At 38.9% G+C, this 17960-nt stretch overlaps 1 protein-coding gene across 5 annotated transcripts in view; it reads right to left on the minus strand.

Moving 5' to 3' along the window:
• Nucleotides 1-17960, minus strand: part of ptprua (protein tyrosine phosphatase receptor type Ua) — a 336553-nt gene that overhangs the window by 133793 nt on the left and 184800 nt on the right. For all 5 annotated transcript variants that reach the window (XM_041808358.1, XM_041808356.1, XM_041808357.1 and 2 more), the window contains exons 5-7: nucleotides 12753-12868; nucleotides 7271-7442; nucleotides 3743-4036 (exon numbers count right to left, since the gene is read on the minus strand). In XM_041808358.1, coding sequence (XP_041664292.1) covers nucleotides 3743-4036; nucleotides 7271-7442; nucleotides 12753-12868 — 582 coding nt within the window. The remainder of the gene's footprint in view (nucleotides 1-3742; nucleotides 4037-7270; nucleotides 7443-12752; nucleotides 12869-17960) is intronic.

A 17960-nucleotide genomic window follows, 5' to 3' on the forward strand; every position in this document is an offset into this window, starting at 1 on the left:
TGATGCATCAAAGGAGTTTGATGCAGCTCTGAACTCAGGTAAATCTCACAACATCAGGGCACCAAATGCTTCTGAAAGATGATTTCTCGGGCTATGTACTCCAAGAATCACCAGGTGGTCTACTATAACCTCGTTTTGTGCTAATAATTAAATCCTCAGTATGCATTGTGCTTTTATGGTCATGTAACAACTTATCAAAAGCCACCTGTCCACTTGCACTCTTTCAATTCAAATAAAAAACACATCACGATTTCAGACTGAGTCTATGTTTCCTATGGTGCTGCCCTGTATTTGAGCAAACAATATTGGATCAGTGCATAAACTTGTGTACTCGCCAATACCAATACCTGCATTTAAAACAGTATCGGACGTATTTCTAATACTGGTATTTGAATCAGAACAACCCTAACATTTTGCACTCTAATGAGCCATAAAGGACAAAATTGCTTACTGTGAAAAAAATTTATGAAAAAATAAATACAAGAATTTACCTTTTTTTTTATAATTAATCCATTTTATCAACTTCAGGCCTGATCAAAAGCACCAAAAAAATGAATATTTTGGGGATTTTGGGGACCTCTTAAAATATAAAAATATTCTGTAGCTTGGGAAATAATATTTAGACAATTTTAAATGAATGTTTTTCACAGTGGACTATTTGTCCTTAGGGTGCAAAATTTGAATGATACCAGAGGGTGAAAGAAAACATATCATACACCTTTCCCACCTTTAACATAGTCTCCTGAGGTCTGAATAAACTGTCTGTGCTGTGCTTTGGTCAAAACATAACATGGATCAAGCACCAGAGGAAGTTATAATCCACCTCTGAATAACCTTTCTCAGATCAACTTGTTTTCGTGTCTCTCTTTGAATGCACAAGCTCCTTCTCACTCCAACTCTCTCACTCTCCCATGGGGTGTGTGCTGACACAAGTTAAGCAGTTAGAGTACATGACTGTGGGTGGAGATCTATGGGGGAGATAGGAGGTGAGAGGCAGGTATTATCATAATGACTCCTTGACATCCAAAAGGGCACACATTCTTAACAGATCATCAGATTTCATGTTGTCTGATGTTGACAGACCATGGACAAAAGGGCTGGATTGGCTTATGTCACATTTTGTGGGTGGGTAGACACTCTTGATACCCAAATATGTGCAAAAAACTAAAAAAAGGCTTGTTTCATTGATATGTACCCTTTCACTATTTGTGTAATGTATTTAGAACAATGACAGTCACTACAGGTACTGTGGCTGCTACTAGAACTACTAAAACAACTGTGTTTTAGGAAATGTCTTTGGTATGTTATATCAATGTCTTTTTTGTGTAACTATTCTGACTTTATATAGCAAAAGGATATATTTCTCCTCTTATGCCAGATGTCTAGCTTTTCTGAAGTAATTGGTCTCCATTGCTTTTCTGTTTATATGCTCTGTTTATATGCCAACAGAATGCATGCACAACTGCCATGATGTAACTGTAACACCTCCTCAATAATGGTATATCTTGCAGGCTTTATGTGCTGCTGTCAGCCCAGTCTTTCTTTATAAATCCTATTGAAAACAATACCTCTCAAATATTGAAATTTCTTGCCCTTGTTAATGTGATAAGAATCGATTCAGTAAAGGGTGAGGAGATGTGTGACTAGACTTATACATCAATCAAATATGCATATGGATCACTCTTCACCTAACAGACTTTTTGCCATACAGTTACTGACAAAAAAGTATCTTATTCCCATTAAAAATGAAACACCAAAGCAGCTATTATTGTTGCTCCTGACCTAAAAGAGTTAAGAAAACAGCTGTAAGAGACAAAAACTGCACAGGAATCAGTGGCTGGCAATGCCTTCTTATATGTTATTTTTAGCCTTTGTCTTTAAGTTCTGCTAATCTTCTCACTGAAAAATAAATGCATCATCAGTTTTTATCAGTTCATTTTTTTTGTAACCATGGATGGAAAGAATAAAACAGCTATGCAGAAATACAAAGGCATGCTGAATTCGAGTAATGTGAGAATGATAAGTTTTAGCAGAGTCATGCATCTTTTGAGGCACATTGTGTTGATTGGGTTCAAGAGGTTAAGTCATTTCTTCAGCAAAACTGTCCTTTCAGATCCACAAATATGAGGATCTGCTTCCTTTTATTGATTTGTTTTTTCCAAATTAAATATTCCAAGGGTTTGGGCAGTTGGTACAGCACAATAAACATTTTAAATGTCACCTTGGATGTTGCAAAACACATTCTAAAGACTTGAGGCCATTTCTGGATGACAAACTTAATGGATTGATTCTTTTCATGACTTGTTGCATTGTTTTTAAGGGACTTCGAAAAGGTTGAGCAGTCTAAACCGTCCAGCAAGAGGAGACAGGAAAGCACAAGTAGAGGGTCTTGCTTTAGCAGACAGATGTTTCCATATTGGTAGAATGTAACAGAAAAGATGAACACAGTACTATTACACTTCCACAGTTATGCTTGTCATAACAAAAGCTCAGAGAGAAACCCCCTGTGATTGTATAGAATTCTTCCCAGCTCAGATGAATCAAGTCATTTCTAGGGAGAATTAATGAGGCGCTACAATCAACCTGTCCAGCTCAACTGAGTTTATTGTCTTCCCAGCCAGTCCCACCATACAACTACAGATCGATATCCAGCTTGGATCAAATAAATTCCTGCCCACTAAATCTTCCCAGAATCTGGGTGTCATGACTAATAAATAGCTTACCTTTAAGATTCACATGGTCCTGATTGCTCAGTCATGCCAATTTACCCTCTAAAACATGAAGCTATCAGACCCTACCTAACAGAGCATGCAACACGCTTCCTGGTACTGCTGCGCATTGACTATTGCAAATCATTACTGGCAGGCTTTCCTGCATGCACATTTAGACCTCTGCAGATGATCTAAAAAAAAGACGCTTGTAGCAAGTCTGGGCTCCAACCAACCTAGACAGCACATCACTCTTCTGTTCATTTCCAGTTGGAGCTCCGATCGCAGTACTTATTGCTTACAAAGCAGCTACTAAAACTGCTCCTGTATTCTGAGAATCCCTCTTCCAGTCTGGTGGCACCAACTCCTGAGTCTTTACAAGTTACTGTTTTTGGGTTAATAAGCGAAAATGCATTCTCATTTAAAATGAATGGGGCTGGCGGATGAGCAAAATTTCAAAGTATTTTTCACCAAATTCATGCCTCCAAGACATGTTGAGCACATTTCAGGCCATTTGGAGTTGATTGATACTTACTTTCAAGTTTTAGAGATGGAAAAAGAGTTAGTACTTTTGGGGTTAGGATTAGGATAAGCTTTAGAGGAAGATGTTAAAAACAGAGGACGTAGTGTATCAGAATCAGAGAATCAGAAAGACTTTATTGTCATTGCTGTTGGTTAATGACCTTTTGTTTGGAACTCACAGTCCAGCAGTGTATGCCTCCAGGGTTAGGGATAGGGTTAGGTAAAGGAATAATTCAAGTTTTGTCTTGCAAAACAGATCTCCAAGTCAGTTCAACTCTTGATCGGGAGGTACTATGAACTTGGAAGTTGTGTAGGGTTAGGGTTATGTTACACTAAACCTACCCTATACCGAACCCAGTCCTATCATTCCAATGGCATCATGTCGGTCATGATGATAGATCTGGGGTCAGTGTGTAGTTTGTCAGTCAAGTCACGGCAGAAATATATGGCTCAATGAATGACAGGGTTAAGTGTTATATATAACAATAAGGAAGTAATTCTTTGTGGCTTACCAGCACACTTTGTCCTGCTGATCAAAGGCGGTCCCGGTGCTCCTGTTCCCCCCTCTCCAGGCCGTGTGAGCAGGACACTGATGCGGTACTCTGTGTCCGGCTCCAGATGCCAAACTTTATAGGTGAGGGAGCCCACACCGTGTGTCTCTGTCCACGTAGACTGACTGGCCCTGTACTGGATCTCCCGCCTGATGACTGGCCCATCACCAACAATGGAGTTTGTGTTGAGCTGAATGATCAGATAGGTGGGGCCTGCCCGCAGGAGCTGAGGGGGAGCGATTGGTGTCGGAGGCACTGAAAGAGATTTCATTACAGAATCAAGGTTCTGGTGTTGATTATAAGAAATATTATTTGAAAAACAGGAAAGTAGTTATGAAATTTGTCCTCGAAAAACAGCTATGCAAAACTGTTCACTTAAACTGAAAGAGACACAGATTTCTAGCAAGAGGTCAAGGATTCATGTCATTGCCCTTCTCTTCTTTTTGTTCCCAGTTTAATAACATTATTTTGTGCTCTGCTTAAGCACTGAATCAGAAAAAAATGTTTCAATATCATCAGTTCTATTAGAGAGGGACCGAGGGAGAAAGAAAAAGAGTCTCTTGAAACCAGTAAATGTTTAATTTTCTCTCTAATGATGTTGAATAAGAGCTTATTTGCATGAATAATTGTATAACTAATTTCATCCTCTGCATATAAAAAAGCTTCATGGATAATGTAACCCTTATAAAACCAGGTAAACATCAAATTAATTTATTGTCTGCTGTTGTGTATGAGTGGGCAGAGGGGGCTGTAAACAGTGATTAAACCTGCTGGGGTATTTTGTGACATGATTTTTTAAAATATGATGGCATGATAAACATTGTTAGGGCCTGCTGTTTTGCTGTGGAAGAATTTAAAGGAGCACTATATATAAATTTTGTAAATTCAAGACAAGACTGAACTTAACCGGGAAAAAATTAATTTTGTTGCTCCCTTTGCTTGGAACGAATTGAAAAAGGACCTAAAACTTAATGATGTGGTCTCGTTGGATGATTTTAAGAGGATGTTAAATGACTTCAAGGCAGGAACATCTGGCTGGCTGTAGATGTTTTGCTTGATTTAGTTACGATTGTGGGCAATTTTGACAAATGTATGCTGTTTAATTTTATTACTCTGTGTCTCCTAATGCAGTTTACTTTTGTTTCTTGAATTCTGCTTTTTGTCTATTGGTGCATAATCTTGCTCTGAAAATGTGTTAATTGTTGCTGCCTTGATCAGGACACTCTTTAAAAAAGATTTTTAATTCAGGCAAGGTTTTCTTAATTAAAAAAAAATGAATTAAGAAAATCTAAAAGAGGTGTTTTAAGCTCCTCTTTTTTACTTCTGTCTTTTATTGCTGTAAATGGATGAAGCAGGACTACTGTAACAAATCTGCCACTACCATACACGAAGTACGTTGTCTAAAGCATATGGTGCAAAGTAGGGCTAGGCAATATGACCTATTATTTACACCATGGTATTTTTTCTTGCCCTGTACAATAAATGTGTTGTTATCACAGTATTGTGGTAAGAAGTTTAAAAGAGATGGTGCCTTTAAATGCATATTCAGGTGTTACACCCCCCTCTCCTCACCCAAAATTAAGTCTGTGGTGGAAAACTGAACTAATGTCTGAATGATTTTATATTTATTCACTTCTCTGTAATTGTTCCTGTAAGTTTCATTTCTCTCCTGCTGAGGTGTGCAAAGCTGCTACCGAGAACACATTCTAAAGCGGGTCTTCACATTAAATCCACTCAAGAAAAAACTATTAACTTTTGTTGTGGAAAAAAACCTTGATGAAATAGCAAGTTCATCATTTATTGAACTTAGAGTTTACACAGCTGCTAAAGACAAACTGAGTTGATCCACTGCAGCATGCAGCTGGTGGTCAACAGAGACGCTCTGCAGGGCCAGTACATTCACTTTATGGTGTTGTAATTACAGACATCATACTTGGAAAGAAAAGCATCTTTGTTTGCCTTTTTACTGTATTCCCCATTATAATTACAACATCACAAGTGGATGAAGTTTGATTAGTTACCTGGTTGTATGCAATGCTACATTGACACCTGCTGATGATTCAGACTGTTGTCTGTCACATATCACTCTATCACAGCAACAATTGCATTGGTTTAGCCTTGTGTGTGCACCACAACACAACTCATGCATTTTAACTGGTGATGACTTGAATTCCAATCCATCCATCTATCCATCCATTCATCCACCAACAATCAAACCAAGCCAATTTAAAACAGTGGTTTCACCAGTGGTGAAATGTAAAAAACTGCAGTTCCTCAGGTCTCCACTAGAGGCTGACTGCTGAAGCACCAGAAGTCACATACACCCCTCACGTTAAAATGCTGATCTTTATATCAGAAAAAAACATTACCAACCTAGTTCAGGGAATTATTTTCATCAGAAAAGGTAAATATTATGTTAAATAAACTTGGCACCAAAGTTTTCTTTGTTGTAACAATACTTCTTGGCAATAAATATTTTACCATTGAAAAGCCTATCTATTTATATTTTAAATGGTGCCACATTTGTAAGGAACATGCATTTGTGGGATGAGCAGCAGAGCTGAGTATGAGGATTGTGGCCATAAAAAAAATTGCCAAATCTTCGACAATGCCAAAACACTTATTTTGCTGTTGCTATTGACCCCAGGTGCCTGGTTGTCACCTGATTGTCAGCATACTATTTAACATACTACTGTACAAAGGATAGCTTATTTTGATGAGAATGAGGAGGGAGAACACAACATGTGTTTTGTCTCATCCCAGAAGTGCCAGATTTTGCATAAAAAAGAATTCACCCCCAACAAAATTTTGGAGAATGAAAGTGCTGAGTAGCAAGTGATTTTCAAAAGCCACTAGAAACATTGGTTGGTAAGAAGAGAACTTAATGTTAGAGGTACAGTGTATAACATCTAGCCTAGTAGCATAAAGCAGAACAAGCCTGGTGAAACTGAAACACAACATTTATAAGAAGGCTTGTCAAAATTACCCTTAAACCACCTTAATGTATAAAAATGTTTAATTTTCATTAACTTTGAATAAGCCTTTGTCATCTCCACAAACTGCTGGTTTTTGGTGTATGTTTCTACAGTACCATAGAAGGGACCAAATAAAAAATACATATTTGTTAAATTTCACTGGGTGCACTAGAGGTGAGTCTAGAATCTGACTGTTAGATGTTGCTAATATTTCCAATATTACACACTGCACCCTTAAGTCCAGGTGGGTAGTATAGTTATTATGTTTTTGTTTTTTGTGTTGTTTTTCCACACACAGGTGGCTTATTGTAAGTCTACCTTGAATGGTTATGACATCATGGCTAATAATCAAACCCACTATGAAGAAAGTTGTGATTTTTACTTCCAGGATTCCACTGTTAAGCTCTAAATGGTCTCTTCTGTGTTTTGGATTCATATCATGACACCTCTTGCTATAAGTAGATGAATTAAATCACAGATAATGGGCTTGTCATTGCTGTTTAATATTGCTTACCTCTGACAATGAGTTCTCCAAAGTTGGAAACAGTTGCACCCTTGGGTGACAGGGTGATGCAGCGGTAGAGGTCCTGCTCCCCACGCTGCGCCTCCACCTGGAAAGTGGCCATCAGCCGTTTGTGGCTCAACCGAGACAGCTGGGGATTGTCCAGCACCATGCCGTTTCTCCGCTGACAGTCGGACAAAAAGCAAACAGAGAGAAATGAGTCATGAGCACAGCAACCCAACCACACATGTTTACCTGAAGTCTATTCAAGTGATTAAAAACAGGCGTCCAGCTGAGAAGCAGACAGACAAAGACAAAGGACGGCAGGAATTAGCTTCATGGGATGGCAAGATAATAAATACGTGATAAATGTCATCGCTAACAATGGTGTTTTCGCCGGTGAGGGCGGTGACAAAGGCCTCCCAGGCTGCTGTTTGCAGCACGGACGAGCGAGCTGACATCTCCTCATCTATCGCCATGCTAATGTGTGAACGCTCCAGGCACACGGGCAATTGGCTCAAGCAGTGAAACAGGAAATCAAAGGCCAGCACTCGCAATAAGCTGCTCCAGGTGCGAGCCACAATATATGCGGCCCTCACACAGAATGAGCAGATGATTATGTAAACTGTCCCCTGCTCAGGCTTTTTACAAGTAAGTGGCTTTGACAGCTGCATGTTTGAATTGGTTTAGGAGGACAGAGCTGAGAGAAAACATGAAAATTAGATGTACAGCGGCTGGGTTCACCCGCCTAAAGCTGCAGGTGTTAACTCATTTTAACTTTCGTTATGGTTTCAGCATAATCTGTTTCTTTTTCATACAAGCTCCAAAGACTTTTGAAATTTGTTTTCCAACTCCTGCTTTTGTTTTCAATTCTTTTTTTTTTAAAGTAAATCTTCAAAAAAAATCACAAAGAAGAAGATTAATAGTTCGCAGAGGTTACGGTTCATTTTGTACTTCAGATTTAGAGTCACAGAGAAAAATTAAACAAAATGTCCTGAATGACTTATTCTAGGCTTCTGTGATTTATTTTGACATGACAGTAGTGCAGGAAACAGTTTGTTCCACCTTTATTCTTTAGAAACATGCCCCAATCCTAAAATGTTAGGATGTCATTTAAAATGCGAAAGAAAACAGAACACGGTGATTTCTAAAACCTTTTTCTTTTTTTCTTCTTTTCATAAAGAAATGTTTTCCTCTTCTGATGATAATATTACTCCTATTGCTACATCCATGCTAATCTCTTCACCAGGTACCACTGGCTGCTTGCAATTGCTTCGACTCATCCACATTCGTAACTACTGCCTTGTTCTACAACGCTGATTGGTCAGGTCAGAATTTAACTGCAAAAGGAAGCGTCTCAGTTTTGTGAGATTGGCCCAGCACTGTGCCAGGCCATGGTATGCAAGTTTCTCTGTGCCGGTATGTATGTGTGCATTCATCATTTGCCAAAATGCCAAAATCCTATCCTATTCTATCCTATCGTACCGTACCGTACCGTATCGTACTGTATTGCATGGTGTCCTTTTGTGATGAAACTGGTGATTTCCACCCCTGCTGATGACAGATTTGGATTCTGCCCATTCCATCTGCCTTTGAATGTTTTGTCTGCCAAGCATCTTTATTAAGATTTGGATGTAAATCTGACTGGGCTCGTAACACATAGATGTTAAGGATGTTAACATCATCTGAGAGAACCTGTGTTTAATGCGGGCCAGAGGACAGCAGTAGAAATTAGATGCTAATTGATGAAGAAACATTATGCTAACAATTTGTTTGGACTACCTAAATAGAAGAAAGATTGGAGAGGAGCAGCTCCAGACTGGTCCAGAGAGGACGTCCACAGTGCCACAGAGATCAAAGAGGAAACAGCAATTAGCAGAGTCGGTGCTGATGATTAAACGAGCCCCGAACAACAAATAGAGGAACAGAAGGAGGTAATGGTTTGTGATATATTTCTATTTTCTGCTCTTGCCAGGTTTTTTGGCTTAATGAGAAAGTAGGGAGGAGCTGCAGCAACTGGAAATTCACTGCAGCGTACTGTCAAATTACAAAACACGAACCTTTATTGTTTGTGTGCGCATTGCTGTGTGTATATGTGTGTGTAGCTCCGTCAACAAAGTCGCAAACTTTCACACTGATAAAAATGGCTCTTTCACATGCCAATGATCTTCAAAGGCTTCAATCCTGAGATGAGAGAGAGGGGTGTGTGAAATAAAAATCAGGGAGGAAACACTGGGGATGGATCACCAAGTAGAGTGAGATCTCATTTGCAAAGCGCCTTCCCCCTACCGCCATCATTTCAAAAGCACTTAGATGTGCAGGCATCAAGGCCAGAGGAAGAGTGCAGGCATTCAAGGATGGATTTTTGAAGACTAATATTAGCTCATATTCAAGCTAAGCAAATTGAAACTATTTTCAGGAGGTGGATGAGAGAAATTACCTCAGGGGCTTTTGTAAACTAAATGCCATAACAATCAAAAAGCTACAAAAAGCAGAGGCACAAACTTAATAATCTTCCCAAAGCCTCAGATGAATCATTTCCTTGCAACAACAAAACCATTAAAGCACAAACTTGGAGTCACAAACTTAATGCATTATTTATCAAATTACAATAAAATGGCTGGTTTTACACTGGCTGTTAACATCATGGCCCCCTTAGGACTTTAATGTCTACTGTGCAGGTCATCACCAGGTCAGAGGAGGCGGCTCCTGGTCATATTCCTGAGCTAATAATTTAAATGTGACTTTAAGTTACATTTAGTCACATTTAGTGACCGCTTATCCTGTTCAGGGTTGTGGGGGGGCTGGAACCTATCCCAGCTGTCATTGGGCGAGAGGCAGGGTACACTCTGGACTGGCTGCCAGTCAATCACAGGGCTGGTTTATAGAGGCAAGCGCTCACATCTATGGGCAATTTAGAGTCATCAGTTAACTTAATAAGTATGTCCGTGGACTGTGGAGGAAAATACTACCACTCCTATAACTCCCCTGTGTGCAATGGGTAAATGATGTGAAACTGGTCTGGAGAATGTAGCTTACATTAACAGTGCTACAACTGCTAGTCTACATCCCTCCTCGGAGGTTAGCGTATATAATTTTGCACTGAATATCGTCACTAAGTACCTCTGTTAGTAAGTAAAACCTGGCACAGCCACTTTATGCCCATTTTCTGGTTTAAAACAGTGCAAAATTGCACTGCTCCTACGAGATGCTATCAGTGCTATCAGTTCACTACTCTTTACACTGGATTTAGAGCACTATAGAAGGCAGTAGCCATTAACTGGGGCTGCAGAGGCCTCTAGTGGCAAGTGACTGCATTACAGTTTAGAAAGGGAATTTGACCAAGATTGCAGGCCTAAAATGATTTTTAAAAAAAGTAATTCTGGTGCTGAGTACCAAAGGATTAGGTGTTTAAACATTTAGCCAGCAAATTATATCCATAGATACTCCAGGGGACAAAGGGGTACACTATTACAGATGGTATAGCTTATAAGAAGTCGATAAGAGGGAGTTGTAAGTCATTTTGTACATGGTTTCCAGTAGGGATGTTACAGTTCACAGATTTGTACTTCAGTTTTAGGGTTACAGTTTGGCATGAGCAAAGGTGGAAAAAGTATAACAGTATTGTACTCAAGTAAACGTACATTTGATTTAACCAAAGTTTACTTCTGTTGAAGTAAAATTATTGACCCATAAAACCACACATTTGTACTCAAAAAATACAAGAAGACAAAAAGGCTACTCCATTACACTAATTTGGCATCTCCTGAATTGACATTAAAAATGAATACAGCAATAAAAAGCTGAATAGAATATGTACGTCCTGGAGCAATGTATGATATTCATGATTTATAAAGTGTGTAGTCAAGTGGTTGTTAAAGGAGAGAATGTGTAGGGGTTAATCATTAGAGGTGTAACGATTCATCGATGTATACTGTATAGATACATCGATTGGTTGATAAATGATCCAATCAGGTTAATGGAAAGTCAAAACATCGATCTAAATTGATGCTTCAAGCTATGTTTTTATATTGAAATTCCCACGCATGTCTGTTGATAGTTTCCGCCCCAGGGCAGTGTCCTTGACAAGCTAGCTAACTAACAGCGGTGGCTTAAAGTTTTGCAGCTGAGGGAAAGAGAATATCCTTTCCTATCACGGTTGTGTGGATATATTTCGGACAGACACTACTGTAAGACGGGTCTCTCCCTTTAGTTTGCAGACTACCTCTACATCTTCATACACATACACAACCATCATATGAGATCTTTCACACATTAAAACACTCGACTCATTATGGCTGAGGTAGCGCAAGTGCTGTCTGCATTGCGCATAAAATCACCTGGTATCGATTGGAGGCCCCTATATTGAATAAAATCGAAATCGTATCGTGACAGATTTTGTGGTATTGCAAAATATTGTATCATCCAAAATATCTAAATAGTACCTGTCACGATCCTCGTCTGTTAAGTTTATTTTTCACCTTTTTCGCACTTTCATGTCTGTTTCATTTTTGCTGGTTCTAATTTCTCTTTTCTATTTTTAGATCAATCACGCTTCATGCACCGCGCCCCCGCCTTTTCCTCTCCGACTCTCCTTACCTCTTGTGTCACTCACCTCGTCCCCTCCCTCTCCTGTTCTCCGTCCTGCACGCTGCTCCTCACACCGGTCCTGCATCACTAATTAGTCATAGTATAATACTCACCTGCTCACCCACCTCCTTTGTTAGTCCGTTGACCTTTCCTGTCACGTACCAGCTCTCTAGTTTACTCACGTCTTTGTTTTCATCTCGATCTCGACCACGCCAGCCCGTTTTGACTCCGCTCCTGCCTGCTGCTTATTCTGTACCTTTGCCTGTGAGTTTTGGAACTTCTGGTTTTTGACTTTGGACTGTATTAAAGAATCTGATTTTTGCCTCACGTCAACCTGTCTGAGAGTCTGCATTTTTGAGTCCTGCAATTCTGTGTTCTGGTCCATGGTTCTGACAGTACCAGTATGAAACTGGTAACTTACCCTCCTAGTCATGCTAATTCACCTCTCATGTGAGTCAGTAATGGACTGCAGCCTGCACTTTCAATAGAAGCTGAGATCCTCTACTTATGTATATCCACACATAGTCTTTAAAATGTATTACCATTGGTTATGTCTTTGACCCTCTCAGCTTTCACATGGTGCAACTGTGGCTCAGTATGTAGTCTTATGTTTATGTGTTGGGAAAGAAACTTAACCCTAATTTGTTCTCACTGCTTCATCAGTGGCGTGTAAATGGGTGTTGGACGCATTTGAATGGGATCGCCTAATACTGATGGCTATTTCTAAACAGGAACTTGCAGTGGTGCATTCACATCAATACATAATCCTATCAGCTAGAAGCTGCACATGTTTTTGTCTTAATCCTTTGTGTCTTCTCTTTACAGTCAAACTTTTTCTTGAATTGTCCGGAGGCTTTTGGCTTGAGTGTTTGAGAAACAATGATAATAAGAAAAGTCCTCTCACCTCCAGGAGGTAGGGATCAGACTCGGAAACTTTGCCTGTGGCGACACACTGGAACGAAGCATTCTGCCCGGCATTCACCTCAACGTCACCCAGCCGAGAGAAATGAGGCACCTTGTCTGTGGAAGAAGGACACACAAGACGCACATATACACAAACAAACACACAGTGAGGAAAGTGGCACATCTGGAGCCAAGCATCACTGTCCAAACACATTACACACACAGATGCGATCTGTAATTTATTCAGAGTTTGTACCACAACCACATATGTCGGCTTTGACACATGGGCACATACACATGCAACAGCCATGTATAATACACATGTAATATACTGAATATATGCATTAAATAAGCCATTACACCTTTAATGGACTTTCTTTATCAATTTTTAAAAATCATCCAGAGCTGTTTTTGTGCAGAACTTTCCAAATGCATTAAGAGAAAAAGCTGCTCATATGTTACACTAAATAACTTATGAAGACAGACTTTCACTTATTCTCATGTTTGCAGCCACGCAGAGACTGCTTTTGGGGGGCATGAAACACTCTGCCTGCATTTATCAGAAACAATCTAGTTTTATATTCTGATCTTTTTTTAAGCCTTTATCAAGGGAAGCCCTACTCCACTCAATCATACTAACATATGTCATAAAATATAAAACAGCCAAGGTTCAGATGCAAAGCTGGGTGAGTTTAAACAAATGAGTATATTAAAGATTGCTAGACTTGTCCTTGGATGAAGGCATGTAGTGAATGTAGAAAAACTGAATCTTATTAAATTGAAATATCTCACATAACATTTACTCTCCTCAGGCACTAATCATGTTTGAGTACTTCACTTATTCTAGCTTTTTGTTCTTACTGATTTATTTAAAGATTCCAAGAGCTGAATTTACTGCACCTGCATTAAATTTTGACATATGCATCTGTTGATGATCAAATAGTTGCTAGTGCCTGATTTACACTTGGTTTGTGAAAATTCACTGCAGCATGCTCCATAGCCCTGACTTTATGCAGACTCAAAATAAAAAAAAATAAAAAAAATGTAACAGTGCACCAAAACAACACAGATTTCAAGCCCTGTGAATGGTCTGGTATCGGGTGAGTTATTTCAGCAGACTTACTGTGTAGACCCTAAAGTAAAATACAGTGCCTTTAAAAAGTTTTTATCCCTTTGGCTGTTTCAGCTGAGATGAAAGTCACTCTGCATAAATGTTGCCCAGGTTCTTCATCAGTCAAAGCTCTATCGAAGAGTGGCAAAGAGAAAGTCACCACTGAAGAAAACTCATATTGAATCTCAACTAGAGTTGGTAAAAGGTGGAAGAATGTTCTTTGGTCTAATAAGACCAAAATGGTGCTTTCGGTATGTTTGGCAGAGACCAAACACACATAAACACATCCCAAATGTGAAGCATGGTGGTGGCAGCATTATGCTGTGGGGATGCTTCTTGGCAGCCGGCCCTGGAAAGCATGTAAAGGTAGAGGGTAAAATGAATGCTGCAACATATAGAAACATCCTGACGGATCTTAATCAGTCTGCAAGAGAAGTATGGTTTAGGAGAAGTTTTATTTTTCAGACAATGACCCAAAGCATACAGCAAAAGCTACACAGAAATGGTTTAAAGACAACAAGGTGAATGTTCTGGAGCATGATTGAGACTTATCTACTCAGACTCAGTGCTGTGATTACAGTTAAAGGTATATCTACTAAATACTGAAATACTGAATTGAGGGGGTAAATATTTATGCAGTCACTTACTATACATTACATATTTTTATATCATAGACATTAATTTATAGTAATATGTTTTCATGTTGACATCAAAGAGCTTTTTTTTTCTTTTTTTTTTGTAAATTGATTTAGTCAAAAAAGACAAATTATAATGACCATGACTGATTTATAAAGTCAATAAAAAGTGTAAAACATCCAAAGGGGTGAAAACTTTATATAGGCACTGTAAATGGTTGTGCTTTACTTGCCAACATCTGAAAAATATCATGGTTAATTTCCTCACTCATCTTTCAGTGGACAAAAAAAGCTGCAATAACTGCAGTATAATCAACTGCTGCTCAATATTTATTAAGTCCACCATGATACGTTCAGTTTCTGATATGATGGTGTCTTGTATACAAACAAAACAGACAGGATGTTGTTCAGCTCAGGCCCCTGCAGTTTGAAAATGCCGGACTGCACTGGCTATGTATTGAAATTGAGTCCTGCCAGTACGAAGAGCCCCAGCTGTGGAGACGGACCCTTAGAATCTCCTCAAATTTGAGTTAATGTTCTAATACATTTGGCCTTTTAGTTATCAGACCGTTTGCACTGTTTGACCTGTACTGCTTCTTGGGAGATTTTTTCACTGCTCAGTTGAACAAATTATATAAAAGCATGTTACTGACTAAATTAAGATGACTTTTGTTCTCTTTTAATCAGGTTACACTGTCACCTGTAGGAAGTCCCAGTACACAGCAAAGCTTAGTGGACTGACCAACCACAAAACCAGCTGATATATCAGAACATGAATGACATGATTGCTTTCTACGACCAAAAAAAAAAAAAAAAACAATAAAAAAAAAAAAATAAAATAATAATAATAATATTTAAAAAATAAATAAATAATAATAATAATCAGGTCAACTCTAAAAGATGTATCTTATTGTTTTAAATATTGGCAAAAGACTATTCTTGTTCTGTTGAAAAATAAATGTGCTTATTTTAAGCAGAAATTTCTCAGCATCCATCCCTTGTTTTTTGGAGCTGATTGTGTGCAGTGAAATGACACGCCTCACTGTTACTTAGTCATGCCAGTCTCCTCCAATATACACACACAGCATTACATTTGTTTGCTTAAATGTGTGAAGCACCATATGGCAGCCAATCGAGTCATAAAACAACAAAGTGCCACCATCTCGCAGTGTGCCATATTTTCAGGTAATTCATTTAAGGCATGCAGTGGAGTCTTTTATTGTAAACAATCACATTTGAATTTATAGATTTTCTACACCTCGTTTTTCCCCTCAGGTCCTACAAATGGGTTGAACTGATTTCTCTCCTAGCAGCTGTTTTCCTTTCCATCTGGCGGAATATTGGAATATTGCTATTAAAACATGGAATCCATGCTTGAGTAGAGGATATGAATAAAACCAGGACTCAGTTATCTCAACATAACTAAAAGTGACTCTTTTTGTAAGAAAACTTCACCAGGGACATTCAATGGGAGCAAAGTAAGCATATCTTAATTTAAAATCAACACCTTGTATCTTCTTTACTTTTAGGAAGTGTACACTTCGTTTCTGTTCTTTTCTCTAAGTCTCTTTATTTGGTCAGTTTTGTTCACTGTGCTAGAGAGGGTTACAAATCCATTTCTAAGTATTTGGGACTCCAGTGCCAGGTCAAAATTTCTCCACAGCAATATGAAAGACCAGTTATTGGAAACGTTTGCTTGCAGTTGTTGCCACCAAGGATGGCACAACTGGTTATCAGGTTTAGGGGGTGGTTCTATGAATCTGTTTTTGTCATTTTCAACGTTTTTTTTAGCAGCTAAGAGATGCAAACATTCATGCATGTGCTAATCATGCACTGAAACATTTAAGACACAGTCGGCATTAAAGGGAAGGCCCAAAAAACGTTACATCCTTTTGGCCCTGGGGGCGGGTAAACAAACCATTTACCCCAAAGCTGAGGAGTTGCTGTGTAACTTTCTGCACTACTAACTATAAAATACACATCTTCAATATTATATTTTAACTTTTTACTGGTCTGAAGCACAGGGCTGAGTGGGAAAACATGTCGGCTGCAGGCCATGCAGCGTCAACATGAACAAATGTGACTTTATGTCTTTCCAAGAGATTCAACAGGTAGAAATCTGGGAGTGACATAAGTGGAATAATTTGTTCAGTCATTTATAATGAATGGATAGCAATTCAACCCCTTCCCGTTTACTTCATGAAAGCATCTTTTTGTTAACTAACAAAAATGGCTCAATGTAGGACATTACAGCTTGTTAAAATTAGCATTAGTGTACTGCACTTTTTAAATTATTATGTTCTTCCCCTGGACATGCATGGGACAGAACAGCATCCCCCCACCCACAACCAAATGTGATCCCAACATGATTGTTGCTACTGAAATGAAAAAAGCAAATTTATCTGTAATGGTAATATTTGCTTTTGTTGCAAAAGCTTAAATACTGTAATTTGAAATGCCTTTTGAATGCTCTTGAGAAAAGGTATTTTCTATAAAAAGATGCATTTTTCCTCATAATTTTGCTTGTATACTAAAGTGGTACTTTAACTAATGATTGCTTGGCATCATGCATATAAAAGGACAACTTTTAATAAAAGCTGCTTTCACTGCTCACTTCAGATATTTAAAAGCATTCCAACTAACTAAGAACATTAAAATTATGAACTTTGTGGCACAGTGAATACTGATAAATGCAAAATATTTTCCAACTGTTTCAGCGGCACATCTATACCGCTGGTTTCCAGTGAAGGGGTTGAGAGGGGGACTGTGAGAAGCCTGCAAAAAATTAAAGAAAAGTTTTGCAGCCATAACAGCCTCCATTCTTCTTGCTTTCCATGAGATTGTGCAGTGCTTCACTGGGACTTTGCGCCCATTCATTCATTCATTAGAGCTTTTATGATGTCTGGCACTGATGTTGGATAAGAAGGCCTGGCTCCCAGTTCATCCCAGAAGTACTCGATGGGGTTAAGGTCAGGGCTCTGTGCAGGTTCTTCCACACAGAACTCATCACACCATGTCTTTATAGTCCTTGCTTTGTGCACTGGGGCATGGTCATGTTGGAATAAAAACTGTTGCCACAAAGTTGGAAGCATAGCATTGTTCAAGATGTCTTGGTATGCTAAAGCATTAAGATTGTCCTTCACTGGAGTTAAGGGGTCTAGCCCAAACCCTGAAACCAGCCCCATACCATTATCCCTCTGTGAGCTCTTCAGAATGACCCATTTCTCATCACAGATGTTTGCAAATGGAGACTGCATGGTAACAGGTTTGATTGCAACACCTGAATTCAATAATTAGCAGGTGTGGTCAAATATTTTTGTCCATATGTCTTTGGATCAGTATACTGTACTAAAAGCCCTGTACTGGTACAAATGCATGTACTTCTACAAACTACTGAGGCTAAAACAAGGATAAAAAGATTGACTTTTTCAGCATGAGAGGAAATGTCAGTTTCTTAACACAG

Source organism: Cheilinus undulatus, linkage group 16 (genome assembly GCF_018320785.1).
Source record: "Cheilinus undulatus linkage group 16, ASM1832078v1, whole genome shotgun sequence".
NCBI lineage: Eukaryota > Metazoa > Chordata > Actinopteri > Labriformes > Labridae > Cheilinus > Cheilinus undulatus.